Source organism: Solanum stenotomum, unplaced genomic scaffold (genome assembly GCF_019186545.1).
Source record: "Solanum stenotomum isolate F172 unplaced genomic scaffold, ASM1918654v1 scaffold10204, whole genome shotgun sequence".
In the NCBI taxonomy this organism is placed as follows: domain Eukaryota; kingdom Viridiplantae; phylum Streptophyta; class Magnoliopsida; order Solanales; family Solanaceae; genus Solanum; species Solanum stenotomum.
The window spans coordinates 16,899-35,641 of NW_026020953.1; the positions used below are offsets into that span (position 1 = coordinate 16,899).

At 36.6% G+C, this 18,743-nt stretch overlaps 1 protein-coding gene across 1 annotated transcript in view; it reads right to left on the minus strand.

Moving 5' to 3' along the window:
* The window catches only part of LOC125849725 (uncharacterized), a 31,460-nt gene extending 15,283 nt beyond the window's left edge, over positions 1-16,177 (minus strand). Inside the window, exons 1-19 of the mRNA XM_049529696.1 lie at positions 16,106-16,177; positions 15,258-15,375; positions 15,033-15,163; positions 14,853-14,948; positions 14,525-14,648; positions 12,656-12,723; positions 7,589-7,675; positions 7,342-7,494; positions 7,152-7,244; positions 6,938-6,997; positions 6,740-6,843; positions 6,559-6,646; positions 6,243-6,347; positions 6,045-6,149; positions 5,921-5,973; positions 5,756-5,819; positions 5,524-5,658; positions 5,170-5,282; positions 4,972-5,065 (exon numbers count right to left, since the gene is read on the minus strand). Coding sequence (XP_049385653.1) covers positions 4,972-5,065; positions 5,170-5,282; positions 5,524-5,658; positions 5,756-5,819; positions 5,921-5,973; positions 6,045-6,149; positions 6,243-6,347; positions 6,559-6,646; positions 6,740-6,843; positions 6,938-6,997; positions 7,152-7,244; positions 7,342-7,494; positions 7,589-7,675; positions 12,656-12,723; positions 14,525-14,648; positions 14,853-14,948; positions 15,033-15,163; positions 15,258-15,375; positions 16,106-16,177 — 1,863 coding nt within the window. The remainder of the gene's footprint in view (positions 1-4,971; positions 5,066-5,169; positions 5,283-5,523; positions 5,659-5,755; positions 5,820-5,920; positions 5,974-6,044; positions 6,150-6,242; positions 6,348-6,558; positions 6,647-6,739; positions 6,844-6,937; positions 6,998-7,151; positions 7,245-7,341; positions 7,495-7,588; positions 7,676-12,655; positions 12,724-14,524; positions 14,649-14,852; positions 14,949-15,032; positions 15,164-15,257; positions 15,376-16,105) is intronic.
* Between the last annotated feature and the right edge of the window lie 2,566 nt (positions 16,178-18,743).

The following is an 18,743-nucleotide window of genomic DNA, read 5'->3' on the forward strand; positions in this document are numbered from 1 at the left end:
GAATTAGGTATTGATTAGTTTATTTGGTCTTACTTGTTCTCATAAATACTGTACAAACTCTATGAATAAAGAAATACTTTTGCAGTATCTAAACTTTCAACCAGTCCAAACATCTTTAGACTTGCTTTTTGCTCCAAGGGCATTCCTAAAATATAGTAGGAAAGTTCCCTATGTCTCCAGCTAGAACTCCAGCCAACTGCTGCATTTCTGTATCCTCATTCACCGGATAAAATGGGTTTTTCCTCCGGTTGTGTAACTTTTACTCTATCTATTTGATCCTCCTCGGCATTAATCCCCTAATCTAGCCATTTCTGTGTGCAGCCTTCAATAAGAGCCTGCTTGGACTGGCTTAGGGCCTGTTTGGATAGGCTTTTGGCTTATGACTTATAAGCCAAAAGCCATAAGTTAGGATTTCTAACTTATGGCTTTTGGCTTATTTTTGTTATTTTGGCTTTAAAATAAGTGCTTATAAGCACTTTTTAACTTTACCCAAACACTTCAAAACTGCTTAAAAGCTATTTTGGCTTAAAAGCATCTAAAATAAGTCAATCCAAACGGGCACTTATTTTAGGTGCTTTTAAGCTAAAATAGCTTTTATCTTCTTTTGTAATGTTTGAGTAAGATTAAAAAAAAAGTTCTTTTAAGTGCTTATTTTTAAGCAAAAATAATCCAAAATCCATAAGTTAGGACTTTTTTAAGACAAAATATATAACAAAATAAGCCAAAAGTCATAAGCTAGGATTCCTAACTTATGGCTTTTGACTTAAGTCATAATATATAAGCCCCATCTAAACAGACTCTATGACAGGTGACAATGGATCACTTTGTCATAATCCTCTCTGAAATGGAAAAAAGCCTTCAGGTGATTCATTTATCAAGATGAAAAAACTGACGGTGCTTAAATAAGATTTCACCCACCTAATCCATTTGCCTCCAAACCCCATCTTCTGCAGAATTCCCAAAAAAATCCCCCTGTTTACATGATCATAGGCTTTCTCAATATCCAACTTGGATATGATTCCTGGTTTTCTTTCCTTCAGCATGGAGTCTATACATAATACATTCATTAGCAATAAATACAGCCCTGTAATTTGCCTTCCTCTGATGAATGGCATCTTTTGTGAATCTACTAGCTTGTGCATGAACCTTCCACCACCAATTGATCAATATGATTATTCCTCTTATGAGCATTAGCAGTTTATTGAAAGAACTTTATATTTTTATTGTCCTATTTTATTCACGGTGTTCTGGATCTTTGTTCTCCCTGCTATCTCTTAATTATTATTTTTTTGCATAATATTCAAATTCTATAAACAGACTTGCTTTCCTTATGACCTCCACATTATTTAAACATCCATGTTGTTGAATATTATCCAAGTCAACAATTTGACTTAGGATTAGATTCTTTCCTTTCTCCTAATTCCCATGTGTGTAAGAACTCCACCAATTCTTCACTCTCACATTAAGCCCTCCAGTTTCTACCCACCAACTTTCAAACTTGAAATAAGACTTGGTGTGCCCCCATCTGCCAAACATAATTGGGATGTGGTCAGAGCTGATTCTAGGAAGAACCTCTTGCTTTAAGCCCTCCAGTTTCTACCCACCAACTTTCAAACTTGAAATAACACTTGGTGTGCCCCCATCTGCCAAACATAATTGGGATGTGGTCAGAGCTGATTCTAGGAAGAACCTCTTGCTTGACACTGGTGAACGTATCATTCCATTTTGTAGAATTAAAAATTCAATGAATCCCGGATGATGTGTCCAGGTTATTCCCCCTGGTTCATGAGTAGCCGCCCCCTTCCTGGGGATCAATCAACTCCATATCATCAACAAAATCCGAAAATTAATTCATATATTTAGAGTCTCTGGTACAATTCCTCTTTTCTGAAGCAAATATGACTATTTAAATCCTCCCTATCACCCAAGGCCCTGTGAACAGTCCCCTTGCAGCCCCAATCTTCTACCAAACTTCTTGTTGTTTCCTTGTTACAATTTGGAGCATAAACTCCTCCCATGTACTATTTGAAATCCTGAGACCTTGATTTAAACCAGCATGTCAAAGTGTAAGATCCTCTTTCCACCATCCTCCCTTCCCAAAACTTGCTTTTCCACACATCAGGATGCCTCCCCTATTCCCACTAGGCTTCAATTGCCCATATCTAACTCCTCTATTCCCCCATAATTGCTTGATTATTTCCCTATATTCCCTTCTAACTTTGTTGCCTGGAAACAGAATACAATCTGCCTTCCATTTTTGGATCAGACTATTAACCACCCTTCTCTTCTCTAGCAATTTAACCCCCTCACATTCTAGGATATTAAATTGACATTCATCATATCCCATTAGAAGACTCCTTCCCCCTATTTCTTGCTCCTGTACTTCGAAATTTCATGTCAATTACCAACCCTTTCAGTTCTTGTAGGCCTTTAATTTTTAAGTTGCCATAGGCTCTGGCTTGTTAAGAATTCCCACATCGGAAAAGGGATGGGAATGTGGTCTCCTTATATGGACTTGGACAATCCTCTCTTCACAAGCTAGCTTTAGAGGTTGAGTTAGGCCCAAGATCCATCTTTACATGGTATCAGAGCCCAGACCCATCCCAATTCTTTGTTCACCGATGCTGGGCCCCATATTATAGTGTCCACGCTCCAGTTAACGAGGTCTGAGTGTGCGGGGGAGTGTTAAGAATTCCCACATTGGAAAAGGGATGGGAATTTGATCTCCTTATATGGACTTGGACAATCCTTTCTTGACAAGCTAGCTTTTGAGGTTGAGTTAGGCCCAAGATCCATCTTTACAGTGCTTATTTCCGCTTATTTCCGGGCCTTTTGCTATCTTCATGAAAAGTGCCAATGCCTCCTTTTTGCATCCCTGGAATTCAATCCCAACCTTTGTTCTTAGTTTATTTTACAGTGATGTGTCTATCTCCCCATCTATCTCTTCAAATTAATGTTTTAAAATTTAAAGGTTCAGCATCCTCTATTGTCCATGGAGCATCTTCAATTAACTCAACCATTTGCATGTCTTGTTGATCTTTATTATTGTCAATCCATGCTCCTTCCCCTTCTTTATTTGTCATTGCATCTTTGTAATCATCCCCTTCTTCAAGGTTCCCCCTGTCATTCACTTTTTGGGGTTGATCATCTTCTGATTCTTGAGTCGGCAAATCTGCAAAATCGCTATAGAAGAAACTGGTGTCTAAACAGTTAACTTTGATCACCACCGACATTGGGTCCTTTTGAATACGGCTCTGTATATCCAACTGATTTCGATTAAAGGGATGTGCGGGTCTCAGCAAATAAAGTCTGCCTGCATTTAAAATTGGGACATTGGCTCCCTTATTTAAATTTGCATGTGTGTCCGAACAGGAGCCCAATTTTTGCATAAGTGGAACCTGGGTTATTTGGCACTTTTGCCCCTATTTTGAGCTGATGTTTAACTTTTGCCCCTCAAGGCAAAGAACTTTGGCGGATGGTTCCGAAAATTTTATCTGTTCAGAGGTGTAGAGGAAGACCCATGCCAAAGCCTTATGTTGGATGTAGAAGCAGCATCCACCCATCGGAGACCACCATTCCAGATGAATCTTCAGATTTTTCCAGCACCATTCGCCCCTGTAAAATGTGTTCTGGCATGTGTTTGTTTGGGAATTCGAATAAATACGATCAACCACCCATTGCATATATGTTCACTCCAAAAACATTCTTCCAGATGTTCACTGACCACCTCCGTAAATCTGCTAGCGTTGATTTCTCCTTCAGGTCTATGTTGAAACTCCCAACAACACACCTGCTTAGCAACCCATTTTCACAGTTCATAGGTCCTCCAGAGATGGTAGTGTTGTTGCTGGTGTTGATTCGAGCTTCAGCTTTGTCGACAACTTGCTAGCCCTAAGTGAGTTTTCACAACGGATCTTTGGGTCAGTCTTCCTAGGAATGTTTATAATAAAGGCTCCCCTGTATTCATTAATGAAGTTGTCAATCTTAAATGTTATGTTGCGCCGCCCAGCATTGAATGCAATCTGTGGAATAATAATGACAGATCTATTTTCACCTTGCACTGTCACTATGCTTATTAATCTTCCAAATTTGCTGTTTTTTCTTGAGCAGAAAAACCTCGCCCGCTGTTCGTTTAGCTTCAACCCTCTAGTGCAAGTACCAGAGTCTTTTGATGCCTCGTGTAATCCATGGTTTCCCGGCTGAATGTACATAGTTCTGCGCATCAAATTGCTACTTTGTTCTTCCCACTCAAACAAGACTTGAGCTCTGGCAATGAGCCTGGTGATATCATAAGACTTAAATCCCAAAGCACCATAAATTCTGTTTTCCCCCATAAAGGATACTACAGTTTATAGATTAAAATCACAGAGAGATCTAACAAACTGTCAAGATGCCAGAAAGAAACTAAGATCACCGGAAAAAAAGATANCCCCCCCCCCTCAAGAATTGTGCCTGGTAGCTTTTAACTTCAAAACACCATACCAGTTCTTGAAATCTGAGCTTACTCTACCGCTCTTTGAAGAACAATTAAACCCTAAAAGGATTAATGCAGTAGTACACTTTAACTGCTTACCACAAGGTACTGCATGTGTACATGATAACTTCAAAAAAGTACTTTCACCAGTTGAATCATTACAAATATTTGATTTTGTTTTTCAAATATACAAAAAACCTCTAGGATTAAGTGTTCTGTTATCAAGTGAATACAACATACCTAGTAAAATCCCACAAGTGGGGTCTGGGAAGGGTAGGTTGTACGTAGACCTTACCCCTACCTTTGTGGGGTAGAGTGGCTATTTACAGACCAAGCACTAACATATGGATAAAACAACTGTAAGCATATAAGTTTGATGATGATAAGAGAACCATGGTGAGGTAGAAGGAAGGGGTTGATGGATGCAACTATAACCAATTATGGACGAGCTTATGTAATCATCAGAGCAGTATGTCAAGTTGTGGATTAAGACTCACCTCTGGGGTGTCTGCCCATATTGTTATGGCCTTGAGAAGAAGAGGAATATGTGCTGGATATAACCAATCAAATAGAAAACCGTATGTCCTTCGGCTGTTGATTGGTAGGAATAGGAGAACAAAGAGAAAATTAGTGTGTTAAAAATATCAAAGTCTAGTCCTTCAACAGAAAATATTGATATTGACCATGCTACTAACCTACTTGTAGCCATTGCAATTCCTCTAAGATCCCTCATCAACCCAATTAATGCTTGTTTAACATCATCAGTGTGAAACAAGCCATCTGGTACCAATTCCAAACTGAGCAAGACCTTTTATTGCATCATTAAACTCAAATTATCAGAGTGAGGAGCAGAAGCATAAGTAAAGCTTCTGAATTTTTTAATACTAAAACAAAGTACTAGGAGCAATTAATTAATGAAAAGAGAGTTGAGCAATTTGTGGTGCAATTAAACCAAAAAAAAAAGCTGAGGGGAAAAAACACTTCGCATACTATTCAAGGTAAGACAAATAAGAATGTTACATTAATCACCATCGCAAAAACATGAATACCTGCAGAAGTGGATCCATTGATGCTTTAAATTTCAAAAAGCTATCTTCCATGTAGATCAACAAGCCAATAATATAGTAGAAGGTAGTTCTACTACGAGAGCACCTGTAGTCCCCTAAAAAGGGGAATTCTTCCCTCTAAATATACAAAATTTTAAGTATCAGACCAAAGCTGCAAATGTTTAGGAACAACTTGAAAGGAGAGCAATACACCACAGTTACAAACAATACTTACATTCCCATTGGAGATTATTAATTGAGTGGTATCCAACTTTACCAGAAGTTTTGCAGTCATATATCTGTCAATTCAAGAAGGTTAAACTAATTACAAAGAGCCAGGAGATGTCCTCAATTCTAATAATAGCAAAAGAGTTGAGAATAATAGTAAGATGATACTTGCCCAGACGCCATTTCCAACATGAGATTTAATGTTTGATTGATAACTTCATCACTCTAATGAAAAAGAAGAGAAATAATGATTCACTTTAATCGAAAAATCACAAGAAATTAACTATTACAATTACCGCTCTGTAAAACTTAAGATTGGTTGCTATCTTCCCAACAATGAGATTCAAAATAAGCAGATGATCATGGAGCCCAAGAAGCTCAGCCAATTTGGTATATAGTTGCTGCAGAGGAATAAATGGATTAAATACCCAGTAAGAAATGAAATAAGAAGTTTAGCACTTGGGTAAGATAGCAAACAAATTTCAATTATGTACCTTAGATGAATGTATTGCCTGATCTCCGACATATGACTTTCTGAAGTTCTGGAAGAACACAAGAATAGCTAGATCAAGGCGTTGCTTGCTTGTTTCTGCATATCTCTGCATTATATGAAGAATGACAAAAACAATATGTGAGTACCAAAAATGTCACCCAACATATGCGAATTCGAGCAAGTTACTAAGGAAAAAACAAAGAATACAGTACACAATAGAGTTAGACCTTCATTTTAATTCAGCTGAACATGACAAAATAACTTCTCTACATTTTAATGCTATATTGCCAAAGTATCAAGAGGAAATTTGAGTGAACCTGACTGCATAAACCACTATCAGTAACATTTATCAACCGCAGTACACGTGCTGAAAGTTCTGCATCATGGATTTCTTGACATTCGCCACTGAAAGTGGAAATATACATGAGAGAAAATTAGGTGAATGGCGAACCTAGAAGATTCACAACACAGTTAAAATAAGCATATAGCTGGCAATACCTGTATCCACTAAGCTGCTTAGTCTTAACAATAGCTGCAATAATGTGAACTATCCAAGCAAATTTTGTTTCCACCACTGTTAGAACCTGGGGCTCAGCAGATTCCTGTTTCAGACAGAAACAAATGTATCACTGCAAACACATAAGCTCCATTGGGCATTCAACTCTTACAAATTATTAGATGACGATCTAAGCATACCATATACATCTGAAGCAGAGGATCAGTAATCTGCATGATGTATGAGCTACAGCTCTCATACTGTATCAAACAAATTCAGAAAAATCAGCAAGTCAAAAACCAACAGTGGAAACATATTCTGAGCAGTCTGAACTTAAAAAAATAAACAGAAAGTCGAGCAGCTTTCAGAACATTTTGATAATCTTTTTAAGTGTCAATATTTTAGAGTCTGAACCTGAAATCTGCAAAGATTAGGAAGGCAGTCGAGCTGATCTTGAAGAAGTTCGACATTGTCAAGGGGGTTCTCTGAGAGATCAGAAACTTCACCCTGAAACACCAAAACATAACAGAAAGTAAATCGCAAGCCACAACTTAATATGATAACTCTTGATGCAACCTCACATGCAAAATCGATTCAGTGCAACCTGAAAGGAACCAAATCGAGATGTGATAAAACTTTTGACAATCTCTGGCACAAAATCACTAAGCAGGCTTGGTGTGTCTCCCTTCAAATATGGAACCGACGAAACCAATCTAGACCACAGCCCAAGAAGGTAGTAAACACTGCTGCTAGCCCACTGATCATGGGAATAAAATCAGAAATTTCGTGAAAACAGAGTAAAATTTTAATGACCAAAGGCTATTCTTGAATCCAGTTATCAAAGAGTTAACCTGCCAAGACTGCAAAGATTGCAAAGTAAATTCAGCAACCAGACGTATCCAGTCCCCATAACTTTCCACATTCACAAGCTCAGATAACTGCGAAAGAAGTATCAAAACCACATAAAGAAGGCACATAAAACACATTGTGGGGAAAAGGGAGATGAAACAAAATATCCTGGCCTGGTCAGACTCGAGACAAATGGTAAATTCTGCAATGAGCATGTCAATGAAAAGCAAATTTAAGAGCAAGCAATGGTCATCCAAAAAAATAATTTAAGAGCAAACAAATTATCCACGAGTATATCCTCATGAAGACTTTGATATGGTCAACCATTACCGAAGAATTGGCTTTACCAACTTGGTTCAGGTTATGGACCTAAAAATGGTTTACTAATACAAGATTCTTCGTCTTCATACTACATACCCACTAGCAACTAGTTCAATATGATGTTGTATTGACCGATATTATTATGCTTTATATTTTATTAAATGGTAGTAAAAACAACATTATTTTTATTTCACCTTACATGAAGTTCTTTTAGATTCAAACAATGTCATGCTCTGGTCTAATTGATACTATGGTAATCTCAAAATTATAAACTAAACCAACTTTACATCTTCTCTTGGATTATCTTAGTATTTTTATTTTATTTTTTTTATTTTTTGTTATGACAAGGGAAACCCGCAGCCGCTACTCTTTGGGTGCGCACAGGATAAAACCCCCGCTCCTATGCAATAGCTCGCAAATCACATAGGAGAGGTAACCCGCACTAGGCAAGCCCGGTGCGACGAGCTCGACCCAGAAGGCAAACCCCTTACTTTCGCTGGCAAGGGGTTTCGAACTTGAGACCTCCAACATGGAAGTCCCAAGCCCAAACCACTGGGCCACCCCGAAGGGTTCTTAGTATGATTATTAATTCACAAATCTTGGCAAAATTGAAGTACTTGCTAAAACCCTAAGCAGAAAAATCATGAAAAAGTTTAACTATTTAATTTAATTAATAAATCTCAATCTTTAGGCAATTAAAACATTCTTCTATTGCTTCAAAGTTTCTAATTATTAGTTTGCGTAATTTCAAAGACCTCTTTCCAGGTTTGGGTTCATAACACTGCCTTCCATTATGGTTTGCGTTTTTTATGCATACCTCCCGTATTTTAATTACACTGTTACAAAAGTTAACATTTTTATTTTGGAATAATAATATAATTTAATATTTCAAGCTTATCTTATTAAAGGTTGACGGGATTCAATGAGAAATTAAGAAGATGCTTATCGTGGAAGAAGAGCCCAAGAACGAGTCCAAGAATTGAGGAACAGAATGGGCTAAATGATATACATATTTCATGATCGGATGATCCAAGTACAAGTCTAATAAGAGGAAGATAAGGACCACATGGAGCCCGAAATTGGGCCACATAGACCCCAAAAGGGGACTGAAATTCAACCCCACATAGAGTCATGGGGGCTGAAAATCAAGCCTACGACAAGTTGAAATTCACGCCTAAACATGTTGAAAAGTGGCTTCAGTTATGGTGCTAATTTGGCACTTACTTTCCTTATTTCTAGTAGGTAGTTTTGGGAAGAATTTTGGTATTATTTTTACTAGCTTTCCTAGTTTAAAGTTTCCTAGTTTGATTTTAGTATTTATTAGCGAGCAAATTATGCAAAGTAGCCACTCAGCACTTGGTGTTACCCCCAAATTAGCCTAACTTTCAAAAATTACTAAAATTAGCCAAATATGTTCTTCCTCTTCCTTTCAATTCATACATTAATGGCTTCTTCTTTCTTTTTTCAATTTCGTTAGTTGTCTGCTTTTTCTTCTTCATCGTCATTCTTCTTCTTCATCTTCTTCCGCTTCGTCTTCTTCATCATTTTTCTGCTTCTTTAAAAAAAAATAGGCGTATCGAAAATGTGAATCGTTTCAAACGAATTATATATCAAAAGACTCAAAACATCGAGAGTATTCATATCTAAATTTTGGGACTATGTAGAGATGATTTTGAGTTGTTCGGGATTTGAATCGTCCTTGTATACTTCATGTATAGCCAGTGCATATTTCAGGTACAGTTAAACTTTTTTAGTGTATCATAATGCATAGTCAATGTATAGCTAATGTATAGGTAAGCTTTATTGTATAGTCAGTGTATATTTTCCATGACTTTTGGCAAGCTATATTGTATAGTAGGTGTATATTTAATGTGATTTTTGGCTATTTTTTAAGTAAATAAAACATGGTTATATTTGTTGTAAATTAATTACTTTATTACTCCCTCTGTTTCACAAAGAATAGTCTAGTTTGACTTGGCACGGAGTTTAAGAAAATAAAGAAGACTTTTGAATCTTGTGGTCCTAAATTAAAGTTATGTCAAATGTACAAAACTGCCCTTTAATCTTGTAGCCTTAAATATGCCATGTGGAAAGCTAAAATTAAAATGTTCAAAAAAAGAAAGGTCATTCTTTTTGAAACAGACTAAAACAGAAAGGAGGTCATTCTTTTTTAAACGGAGGGAGTATATATATTTGAAAGTAGACCTTTTTTGTTTTCATAAAAGTAGGAAACGAAAACCATGCTATTTAACATAGGTCTTCCCGATATATAGAGTAGTTTTTGTTATTTTTAAAAACAACATTATTATGAATATCATTTGAGAGATTTATGTTCCTTCCACCTTTGTGTGTAGTAACTATGAATTTGTCTAATAGCCTTGTAAGAACAATTCTTTAAGAGGTAACACTAATTTATAACTTGAAATCTTTGGTTTATATTTAAGTTAATCTAGTAAAGTAATTTGCATTATACTAATTATTGTCTCTAATTTCTTTGAAATAGGGGTCTAGATCACCTTTTGATCAATGTTCTTGAATCGTCTCTATTAGTACCATAACTAATTTTAATCCACTAAATTTGAAAACTAAGATCAATTAAGGTTCTTAGCACTTAATCTTGAAATTAAGGAATCTTATTCTAGAATGTCGCATATCTTTAAATTCCATCTTTGATCTTCGTATTTTCACTTCCGCATTGTTTTCTTGTTTCTTTCAAGTAACCCCATTCTTATCATGTACTCTATTTTAGTCCCGCTTAGCTTGAAACGTTTAGACTCTACGACATGTCATTAACTCTACCGCTCGTCTCGTCAATCAATACTATGTCATCAGCAAATAACATACATCATGGCACATCTTTTTGAATATGATGTGTCAATTCATCCATCACTAAGGAAAATAGGAACGGGCTAAGAGATGATCCCCGTTATAACCTCATCATGATCAGGTAGTGTTCAGAGTCCCCTCACATTGCCCTAACACAGGTTAACATTTTGGGTTTTCACAACCATTTAGCTCATACCAAATACTTTTTTCCCATTTCAACCCTTGCAATATTTTTTATGTTATTCATTTATATACGGATTAAACTCCTAATTACCAATGATGAACAAGAAATTGGATGCTAGCAGAGTAGCTACAAACTAGATTTTTCCAAGGCCTTGATAATCATCCCTTAGCCACCAGGATTTGTATCCATTATCCCATTGAAAAATTTTGATCACCTAATCAACTCGCATGCAAATACAAGTAGTTTCTGCTTCATTCAAATAAGATGATAAGTAGGGGAAGACCCACATTCATTCTTTCGGGTGCTCGAGCACCCATTAATCTCGACATAAAAGTGTTTATATATATATATATAGTAATTTCTTCAAACTTTGAGCATATTAAATGTTCAGCACCCAGTGAACAAATCTTCAAATAGGTGCTTTGGTCTAGTGACTAGTTTGAAGGCCTTGTCTTTAAGGAGGTCAAGGGTTCGATTCTCACTAATAACAATTATTTACATTTTCTATTTTTTCTCTTTCCCTCCAATATAAACTCTCACATGTTCTTCTCTTTTTTTTCTTTATATACTCAACTTTTAGTCTTAATTTCTTTTACATTTGATAAGCTTCTCATGACATGACAAAATTAAAAAATCATGTCCAATAACTTATCTTATTTTTCTGGAGAAATCTGGCTATTTGGTTATGAAATCCTTTAAACTAATTTTTTTCCTCAAAAATTGATTATTTTTTTTGTTTTTGTAAATTAATCTTATTTTTTCTCATTAATGTTTTAAATATTGCGTTTAAATAATTATGCATTTATACTTATATAATTTATAGTAATTTTACATTAAAAGAAGTGAGCACCCATAAGCCGAAAATCCTGGATCCACCACTGATGATAAGACCTCACAATGAAATGCCTCATTTTCCATGGCCCTTGGCATTATTGACATATATAACAAAGGGCTTTTCTTTAACACATAGGTTGTGTAACTTATTCCGTGATTATTCCGTGAACATCAGACTGATGAAGTGTGCTGGCACCTGACTGGCCAACATTGGAGGAGTTGCCAAGGAGCAACTGCGGGTCGTGACGCAGAAAAGGAGGTGAGAGAGTAGAGATGCAACAATGGAGTGAGGAGTACAAAGTCTAAACCCTTTCTTTAAAACAAGCAAAAAATGTTTTGGAGGCTTCCATATAAAAAATAAAAAAAACATGTGGTGCAAAACAAAATCTACAAACATGTGACCTTTTGATCTTAACTTGTTTGACCACTACTCTAACATCATTGTATTGTCAAGCGGATTCGACATGTACAATAGGTAGACCTTTTTAAAAAGTTCAAGTACAAATATAAATAGTAAAAGTTTTCGATGAACTGGATTCGATTGAATCCCTTTTGATGAACGTTGGTAGTTTTTGGCTTTAAAATATTAACCTAAGGAAAATTTCCTCGCTTCTCTTAATCACAAATCTAAGCAAACATGGATATATGCAAAGGAAATTCCAAAATCTACAAGATAAAATTTCACAATGCTATCTGAGTTAAGAATGCAATAAGGAGAAAACCGAGAAAACACAATCTTAGAGTTATACATACATTATTTTAAAGTTAATATGGACACCAAAAATAACACCTTATGTCAGCTTATACGAATCCTCACAAAAAGAATTTAAATCAACATCGATGCGTAACACTACCTTTTCATACTATCAAGAAGAAAAAAGGTAAGGGGGGAAAGGCTTCATACCTGATAATTGACTTTAAAACGTCCAAGAAGCCGACAGAACTCATGATAATTATCATGACAAGCCAGACCTGTTCCAAGGAGGGGGATGGGGATTCATTTCATTACATCCTATGACAGAACATAGCAAATGTAACACTCTAAACCACCATCTGCTTGCTAAATCAGAAGGAATCAACTTATGTTCATGTTCCTTTCTCCCTCCCCCATCCCTTCATATTCAAAGATAGGAGAAAAATCAAGTAGGAAAAATATGTCATCAAACTCAAAAGACCTATCTGCGTAAGTAAGTGTACTGCATGGCTGCACCCATTGATAATTACAAGTAATAGATAAATACAGCAGCAAGATTGCATTAAAAATGAGACCTGCTACTTTATCAATGTTTTTAATACTTAAAATGGATCTTGTTAATTATAAGCTTTCATTTTAAGAGCTTTACCGGCAGACATTAGCAGTTGGTAATGGAAATACTTAAACAAGGTCAGTTTTTGGAGGCACAGATGGTGGGGCGAAGATACACCAAGTGTCACCAATTCTTTTGACTTTCACAAATCAAAAGGAAGCAACAATTTTTATCAGGTATACTGAGAGCAAAACAGGGAGGCAATATGAGAGATAAGTTTAGGAGAAACTTGCAAGAGTGGAAGGTTAGGGAACTCCAAAGCCTGATGAATACGCACTAAAAGCAAAGCATTACTCAATCAAATCAGGACCTACAGATGTGGAAAGGAAGGGAGCGGTATCTCTTGGTCAAATTTTTTTATCACAGGTCGTTGAAAAGAGATGACTAGGGGTTTCCATATCCATCAGTTTGGATCCCGAAGCATCGAAGAAGGTATGCCTATTCACAAGAATGACGTAAGGGGTGTTAAAGCCAGAAAACATAAGGAAAATTGCATATGTGAGGCACTGTTACATGTATAAACAACTGGGAGAAGATGTGAATCACCTTCTCGTGCACTCTTGGTTCACTAACCAGTTGTGGGGGACATTCCTCAACTTATTTTGAAAAGGAAAAACAAATTGAGGAATGTCCACCACAACTGGATAGTGAACCATCAGTGCACAGTGCATAATAACACATGTGAGGTGCAGTGAAGGACATGACACATAGTTGGGCTCTCAACACGAAAGAAGGAAAAGCAGAATCTAGATTGTGGCTCCCCCAGTACTTATTTGGGAACTGTGGGCAAAAAGAGGATAAGTTTTGATGGGATACTTCGCTTTGCACATATAAGGGGAATTCCCTTTATTTTTAACAAAATTTGGAGCCCCAATGAGATTCTTGCTGGTATAGATGATGTGTGTCATTTGCTGGAAAGTATATCTTCGTCTTGTAGGTTCTGGTATAAAGGGTTTTTCCCCAGATCATGAACAAAAATTTACTGTATTACTTATCACAAAAAGATCCAAGATGGATGTTTACATGTTAGGCGTCTACACATAGGGATTCTAACTCCAAAGAGACATTGCCTCAAACGGACTTCAAGATGGATGAGCACCACAGATGTTTTATGTTAGGCTTATGGAGGCCAAATGTATCTATCCTCAGTCAAGGCCAGAACAAGTGTCTGCAAATTCAATGGCCAAGCAGAGTTGGATATGATATTATCACACTAGATTTATACAGAAACATAGCAATCCAAAACGTAAAATTTAATAAAACGCTACTCTATGAAAGAAATCGTCTAGATAACCAAAGAACTGAAAAGAGAAATAAAATAAAACACCAGGAGAGAATAACAGAAAATCGAGAGGCCAATCCTGATCTTCAAATTTATATAAAACCCACACAACTAATGTTATCTGATATGATTATGATGTCTATAAAGATGACCAACATAATTGAAATACAATAATCCTATTCACCTTTCCCAGTTTGCATAATGTCTTTGGTTCCTGTCATCAGGTGTGCCAAGTATTTCACTCTAGAAGTGTCATTTGAAAACAGAGATCTCCTCACTGAAGCCAGCCGGACTAAACACTCTAAAGCCTGAGACAAAATTAAGCTTGTAACACTTGTCAATTTACTGCTTCAAGTTTGAGAATCTGAACTGAGGACTGAAAAGAGCATTCTTGACAACAGTTTAGTAAATCAATTAAATTGTTCAAACCACCAGTCACATGAGTTAAATATGTGTGACAACAACGAAGCAAAAAATCCACTTGAAGGCACCAGAAACAGTATGATACTGACCTCCTTCGATATGTTAGGCTTATTGATTTCATAATAGTCAAAAAAAATCTGCACCGTCGATTGATCCTCCAGGACTTGCTTCCATGAAGATGGGATCTGCAACAATGTTAAGTGAGCAACATGATATTTGCAGGTATGTTAGACAACTTGATAAATATATGTTATAGAAGATAAAACCACCTGAATAGTGTTAAAATCATCCGAACTTTCATCAACCGTTGTTCCCATAAAGTCGAATGATAAACATTTCAGGGACAGAGCAAGCGCCAGTTCATGTAGTTTGCTGCTAGCCGCATTCTTAGAAATTGTTACTGCATATTAAGAACAAGCAACAACAGTAAGATAACAAATTGCACATAACAATGTCAAATATCACAATTATGATTGTATCTGATGGAGTATTACCATCATTTTTCAGTTGGACCATTGATGTCAAGGATACTTGGAATACTTGAAGAAGCGATTGATCTCTGAAGGAGCAAGCCACCCTACGATGCTGTGCTGATGGCAATCCAGGATTGGGCTGGATATTTTGCGATCAAGAAAATGTATAACCACACAAGTTTATTAGCTGTATGAACTGGCTGATTCAAAGAATAAAGAGGTTAAAGACTTAAATCTACCCATTTATTAAGTCCATATCAGAATACTAGAAATCAGAAGAAAAAGTACCTAGCTATAAAATTGCAACAATTCGCAACATAAGATTCAGCTGATAATTCTCTCTTCAACTTATATACAAAACTAAATTCCAAAATAATGATCTCAAGAGTTTCCTGAATTAAACCAGGAGCTTTACTAAAAGGTAGAGTTAATAAGATACAATCAAGTAATTTGACAGCAAAGGGGGAACAAAAAGCAATACTATATCAATGTCAAAATCTGGGGACCTTTGCATGTTAGAAGACTTCTGATAAATCACTTTAAAAGAGTTACTAGATAACGAACATTTTTTATGTACATAACTGTAACACCCCAGAAATAGACAACCCATTAGGAGATTTAGGATATGTCATTCGGCACCAACATATTTTTAAAAGCTCACAACTGTAGCAGTTGAAATATCACATGATATCTCCTTTGCTAGTTTCCCTTTCTTTTTTTTGATAACCGTGGTATTCGGGCCAGCTTTCGTGCACCTCAACTAATTCATGGGATACCCTTCTTAAATTTCATCGACATGGTTTTGACAGTAATATGACATCAGTCGGTCAAAGTCATATTAAGAAATACAAGCCTTATGAAATACTAACCTGATTCATCTCTGACACGAGTTGATTCAATATCTTCAAACCAATTGCATAATGAGATTCTGTCTGAGGCATAGATACCACACATCACAAAAAAATCTATTAGAAATTTATCACCAAATTGGCAAATATACTAGTGCAAGTCATAGAAACTTACGGGAAGAAGGAAAAATAATAAGTCATACACTAAAATTAAAGAGAAAGAGAAGGCGACACACAAATATCTATCAATCTTCACGGACTATAAGCTCACATTCTGTTCTCACCAAAATTTGGACATCCATAAAAAAAATTATGAACATTCTTAAACCCTCTTAAAAGATGAGAATAATAAGTACAATCATGCCAAAAATGATGAACAAAGTCCAATAAACCACCAAAATAAATCAGTTTCTACATTCCACATCATATTACATATATTCTGCAAGAGACCTCTTGAAATGATTCTGATACTCCTTAAATATCGGTCTTGTTAATTCGTCACTCACATCAATATCATCTTCTTCTGTACTCTGCTACATAATTGCAATTTTGTTGTGAACTCTATTAGGGATTTCTTTGCAAACAACTACGTAACTAAAACTAATCACATACCGCAATCACATCCACAAGGTCAACAGGAAGTGTGGGATAAGTCAGCAAATGCAAAAGTTATATGAAAAGTATGATTTTCTTTGAAAACTGAGTTTGATGATTCCTATTAAGGATTTTACTTACGATATGACTCTTATAACTATGAACCGTGATTTCTGATGATTTTTTATGACAAGTATGAACACCATGGTTTTTCTCAAAGGTAGAACTTTACTATTTAGGATACGATTTTCATGATAAACAAGTATGAACTTCACAATATTATGACATGATTTATGAACTTCACAATATTTTCGTTGGTTCTTTCACCAAAAACAACTTTTTGTCCTTTACTATCCACGAGGTCGAAGCCCTTTTATTCTCTCTTCCCCTCCTCTTCTTTCACAGTCATCAGTATTTCCCACCAGATCAGAATTGTGTGAACAAATCCCTCGTTGGTCACCTCTATCTCCCTCACACCTTCTTCCCATCCCCTTTCACCACTAAGATGCGAGCCCAGTGTAAGTGGTGCTTGAGACAAGTCTCCTCTTCCGTCTGCTAGAACATTTTTTGCGACCACATGCTCATGGGAAGACCTAATAATCTGATCCACACCACTCTTCTTACTTCTACTGGCCAACAATCCATAGTCAGCTTCCACCAGTCGAAATTTAGCTTCATCTTCTTCCACATCCATTCTGCTGACACGACGTGTTGGCATTTTCAAAAGGTCCAACTTCATTTTGGGCCCTATTGTCTGGTTGTCTAAGTTGTGAACCCGAGAAGTGACCGGGCAAATTTGAATTAAAACCCTAGGCACGTGTTGTGCCAGAGGTCTTCCAATGACAATATCAGACCTCAATATTGCTTCCTCATCATCTCTGACAACCTTCTTTCCTGTGCATGTCAATATGCCGCCAATGACCAAAAATCAGAAGTTCCTGCCGTGCGATGTGTTGAAGAGAAAAAGGCATAAGTTTTCTCTCTCAGGCACGACTCCAAATACAATTTTGAAATTTTTCCTGACTTTCCTTCCCCCCCCCCCCCCAAAATCTTCTCTTTCAAAACTCTCTATTGTAAATGATGGATAACACCATCTGTTTTGCGGTAGGGTCTAAATCCTTCGACATAGAAAATTTATCAAGGATCTCAGGCAAATGATACGAATGGACGGAAAGGAGTACGAACTCCATCAGGCAAACATCCTTCAATAAGAAAGCAATGGAGCGGATAGTGAAGACACTGAAGGAGGCACCCAGGAGCGGAAACATTGTCCGATGGTGGAAGAAAACAGATCCTCTAACAGAGATCTTTTGTGTCAGTAATTTCAACAAATATAGTAGATACATAAGCTTGATAAATGTAAGAGAGGGAAGGAGACCTGTCAGAATTATCCCAGAGTTGATACAGCTCGGCATATGGTGGAGAGAAGGGGATGCAACAGACACAGAAACATAATGTCTGAAATCTCTAGATGGACCTAGATCTGCATGATCCAGTTCTGGTGGGTGGGAGGTACACTTGGTTCAGGGGAACCAATCACCAAAGTGTTGCTAGGTTGGATAGATTTTTATATTCTATGGAATGGAAGGAAAATTTCAAAAGCATCAAACAAAGAACTCTACCAATGATAGGCCTCAGATCACTGTCCTATATTTCTTGAATGTGGAGACTTGGAACACAGACAGACCTACTTCAAATTCGAAAATTGGTGGCTCAAAGTGGAGGTATTTAAGGATTGGTGCAGCATTGGTGAAGTAGCTTTGTTGTTGAAGGATGCCTTGGTTACAGATTAGGGGTCAAACTTAAAATGCTAAAGAAAAAAGCTAAAATAATGGAGTAAGAAGACCTTTTCGGAACTAGACATCAGGAAAACAATCTCCTAGAGGAACTATCTGAGCTTGACAAAATTCAGGAGGATAGGCTTCTATCTTAGGATGAAGTGTTAATAGGGGCTACAATACTGGTGGAGTTGGAAGTTCTGGCTAAACATGAAGAAGCTGACTGGAGGTAGAAAACTAGAACCCTTTGTTAGCAAGGAGATAAGAATACTAGATTCTTCCAAAGA